Source organism: Solanum verrucosum, unplaced genomic scaffold (assembly GCF_900185275.1).
Source record: "Solanum verrucosum unplaced genomic scaffold, falcon-dt-bn FXZP01000253.1, whole genome shotgun sequence".
In the NCBI taxonomy this organism is placed as follows: Eukaryota; Viridiplantae; Streptophyta; class Magnoliopsida; order Solanales; family Solanaceae; genus Solanum; species Solanum verrucosum.
Window position 1 is genome coordinate 1180867 of NW_026019984.1, and position 4768 is coordinate 1185634.

General features: G+C 30.9%; 1 protein-coding gene across 1 annotated transcript; it reads right to left on the minus strand.

Moving 5' to 3' along the window:
* Positions 1-207: 207 nt before the first annotated feature.
* On the minus strand, positions 208-3604 carry LOC125817958 (zinc finger protein BALDIBIS). Its single transcript, XM_049497462.1, has 4 exons — positions 3178-3604; positions 2319-2718; positions 1330-1610; positions 208-980 (listed from the first exon to the last, which is right to left on the minus strand). Exons 1-4 carry the CDS (start codon positions 3341-3343, stop codon positions 334-336), a joined length of 1494 nt encoding a protein of 497 aa, XP_049353419.1. The 5' UTR covers positions 3344-3604; the 3' UTR covers positions 208-333.
* Positions 3605-4768: the final 1164 nt, after the last annotated feature.

Below are 4768 nucleotides of genomic sequence, written 5' to 3' on the forward strand. Positions count from 1 at the left end.
CGATTAAATCCAAAATTGTACATTACAAGCATGGCGAAGCTAGAGCATAGAAGTCAATCTGCATATTCGGTCAAACTCATTAACTTTTGGTCAGATAGTATATTTGTATTAAGAAATTCATTTAACATTTATGATTCTACATTTAAAACTCACATTTAATAACACTTGATCAAGTAGCCATTTTAAAGTTTTAGAATTCACAAAACTGAAATTTTGATTTTGCCTCTGATTATTTGATGGATTTTTTTCTGGAGGCGACCCTCTCAACTACTCTCTTTTGTTGTCTTCAACATCTACGAATCCAATTAAGGAAAAACAAAATCTAATAACCTATTAAAAAATCCTAGAATTATTATTATTATCAAACTTGGCCATCTCATGAGTTTGTTGCAAAAATGGCCTCTTTTCATTCCTTCCAACACCAAGAAAATCTCTTGTTAAGTTACCTTGCTTCCCTTTATCTTGTATCATCATCAAAGTATTTGCATTGTTGGCCACAAAAGATGTTGAATTTGTAGCCCCTATTAGCAATCCATTATTTCCTTGAATATTTTCATGAATAGCCACATTTGTAGCACTTGATGATGAAGAATTATTCATCATATTAAGGCTAGATGAGGTCATTAGCCCAAATTGATTGCTAAAGAGTGGTGAATTGTTGTGGTGAATTGTTGATCCAATTTGGGCTGCTTTTTGCAAAAGTGTTGTTGCTGACATGTGGCTATTATTGTAATACATTGGGCTAAGACTTTTGTTCTCTTCTTCCTCCTTTAGCACACGTGGCATCGATGACGAGGTGGTGGTGATGGCACCACCACCATTGTCATTGACGAACCATTGATTATTATTGTTGTTGTTGTTGTTATTGTTCTGTGACGAAGACAAGCCTAACATGTTTGTATGTGGTGCCATTTGTACCAATTCATGAGCCAAGGTGCTTGTTGTGGTTGATGGTGTTGATAAAAAGTCATCAGGGTTATCTGCAGAGCAGAGATAGATTCAAAATTTGAAATAAGGATAAAGGAATTTCACATATACATATAAATCAAGTTAAGTGGAACTCACTTGTAACTTATAGAGACGAATCATAATTTTAATTTTAAATATGATTACAACATTTAGTTTATGTTGTTTAGACTCTATAAAATATGATGTTGCACTATGTGTTGGATCCTTCAAAATACACTATTTTTTGAGGATCTGACATCTATCAATAGTGCTAATTCATTGTATTTTTCAAAATTACGGGTCAAAATCAAATATTTATCGATATTTTAGTGACTTTCACATATATATACATACTGAATTCAGATGAACCTGTGTGCTTACCATAGTTTGCATTGTTATGATGAAGCCAAAGTGGTAGCCTTGTTTTTTGTCCATGATCAAGATTAAGTTGATTTGAAGGGTCTAATGATCCCAATCCCATTAATTGAGAAATATTTCCACTCATTTGTTGTTGTTGTTGTTGGAGATTAGTACTAATCCCACCAATAATCAATTGATTTCTCAAGTTATTAAGATTTGTTGCTGTTGGGATTGATGTAAATCTTGTACTTTCTTCAGCTAATGCATCACAAAATGCTCTGTGTGTTATAAAGCTATCCTTTCTGTTATAGAAATTAGCGATGGATAAATTAAATAGAAGAAAACAAAACCCTTCAAAAATCACAACTGAAAAAAAATAGAAATTAACGACAGACAATTTACATAGATAACAACAGAAATCCATCGCTAGTCCTATTTAGCGATATATTACATACACAATGACATATTATCAAAAACTCAGCTTCTAACAATTTTGCAATAAATTAGCGATAAATTATCAAAAACATAGCTACGAGCAATTTACCATAGATTAACGACAAATTATCAAAAACTTAGCTACAAACAACTTAGCGATAAATTAGCTACAACATATTATCAAAACCTTAGCTATATGAGAAATTTTGGAACAAATTAGCAACGTATTATTAAAAACTTAGCAACAAGCAATTTTATAACAGATTAACGGTGGATTATAAAAAAAATTAACTACGAGTAATTTTGCGATAGAATCTTACAACTTTTTGTAGTGAATCTTGATTGAGTTAGAATTAAATTTCACATATATCTAGACCATTTATTTCATCAACAAACTAATCATATTATAGGACTAGTACTTTATTACCAATATTCTCTATTAAATTAAATTCTCTAAAAGTAATAAAATCTAAGTCATGAAAAGTACCTAGAAAAGAGTGTACCACAGTCACATTTAAACTTAGTTACTAGTAAATCTGAAATGTGCTACATAAATTGAAACAGAAATTACGTACCTAGAAAAAAGTGTGCCACAATCACATTTGTACTCTTTAGTACCACATATCTTACTATGAGCTTTCCAATCAGATTGAACTGCATATTTTTTTGAACATTTTTCACATTTCCATTTTTTTTCACCATGTTTTCTTGAATAATGTTTTTTAACCCCAGTTAAATCACCTAATGCTCTTGATGGATCATGATGGACACATGATTTTTCTGGACAAATATAAACTTTTTTCTTTATAACTTCTTTGTTATTTCTTTGTTTCAATTTCCATGGTAAATTGTGACCTCTTCTATGGAGTTGTAAATTTTGATCTCTTTGGAAACCCTTGTTGCATATTTCACACACGAATCGATTCGTCGCCATTAGAGATGTTGGTGAAAGAGCTATCACTTCTGCATCTGGATCTATTTTTTAGCAACAAAAAGAAGTTAGTTATGTTAGAGCAAGAAGGGTTAAAATGAGAAGAAAAAAATTGATTTAGAGTGTTGGGAGTGAGTTCAATTAACGTCGTATATCATTTTCAATTGAAAAAAGGAGGAAAAAAGAAATAAAATCTTGAAGGCATGTATAAAAAAAAACATGTTATTGATGGACTCAGAGGCGGATTTAGAGTGTCAAGAGTGAGTTCAATGAACGTCGTACATCATTTTCAACTAAAAAAATATATATACATGAAAAAAAATCTTTAAAAGTATATAGTCATATAAATATTAAGTTCTAATTAAACTCATATTTTTCGAAGAATACATAAGCTTGGACTCGTTAAATATATAGATTCTGAATCCATCTTTGATTTTAATAACAAACAAAATATATATAAGCTTCATAATTCAAATTATGGATCTGCCTCTGACGACTTATACCTGGATTTCCGGGGAGATTTCTCTTCCTCTTATTAGCACAAGAAACATCTGGATTTGAATTAGGGTTTGGATTTGGATGATTAATATTAGTACTAGGGTTTTTTGGATCTTGAATGAAAGTGAAACCACCTCTCATGGAACAAGAAAGTCCATCATTAGACATCATTTTCTTCTTGAACCTCAAAATTTGAAGTAAAATGAACACACACACCAAAAGAAAAGAAGAAGTTCGGTTTAGTTCAGTTTAGTTCAGCTCAGCTCGATTTCAAGAGAAGCCACAAGATTTGCTCAAAACAGCTAAATCCCAAGAAATACTCATTGTATAGTGTACTATGTTTTTAAAACAAAAACAAACAATAGAGTTGTTATAACAACTTCACTTCTTCTTGATTTTCCTCTTCTTTGAGTTTATGTTTGATTTTAGTATATAGTAGAAGTAGAAGCAAAAAATTATTATACCTTAATAAAAGAAAGAATATTTTCCTCTATTATACTATTCCTTCTCTCACACACGGCTTTTGTCTCTAAAAGTTGGTCAGCCATAGACTCAAGTGGACCACTTCAACCTATTACGAGGGCTGTCGTGGAGTGACAAGTACTCTTTCAGTTTTAATCAGAGATTTCGAATTCATATTCTTATTCAATACGATTCACTTTCGTTATAGAGTTTTATTCTAATATGGAACTTTAAGACATAAACCCGAGTCCAATTCAGTCTTATGCTGATATCAGACACTAGATGAGAAACGAAAAAAAGGAAATATTTATAAAATTTAAAGTTTATGGATTCTAATGGTAACCTCAAGTTAATAATATACATAATAGTCGAGTTCATAATAAATTAAATATTTATAAATATTTAATATCTATTTTGATACATAAGATTAAAACAAAAGTTACTGAATTTTTCGTAAATCGTTATGTTAGTAATCTAAATTCCCTATGCAAGTAAATATTGTATAATTTACAGTGGGGTGAGTGAGAGAATAACTGTATCAATTTGTCAATATATATACTGCTGCCACAGCTTTGCATGATGTGTTGCTTTCAAAATATTAAAATAAAATTGAGAGAATATTTTATTTTGAATACGAAAGTTCTGCTTTTGAATTATATATACTACGATATCACTCGTCTCAGTTTATATGATATATTTTTTATTTTGTCGATCTCGATAAATATAGGTTAATTTAACTTTATAGTTCGGTTGGTGATCGAGTTGCCTACACCTTCACACTTGTGGTGGGCGTTCGAACCCCATTGTATCAATGGCGGAGCAAGAAATTTCACGAAGAGGGTCCAAAAATTAAATAACAAAAAACTCTTTTTAAAAAGCGGAAAAAAATGTTGTAAGTGAGATTTGAACACACAAGCACTAGCTCATTAAAGATGTCTAAACACTTATTCAAGACATCTTAAACCATTAGACTATAACAACCTATTATGTCAAGGGTGTCCAAAATATATTATTTAATCACTTCGTGTATTATTTTACTTGTATATGCGGTATTTTTTTCCGACGAAGAATGTCCAATTGGACACCCTGACATACATGTGCCTACGCCCCTGATTGTATCCCAACCTCAAAAAA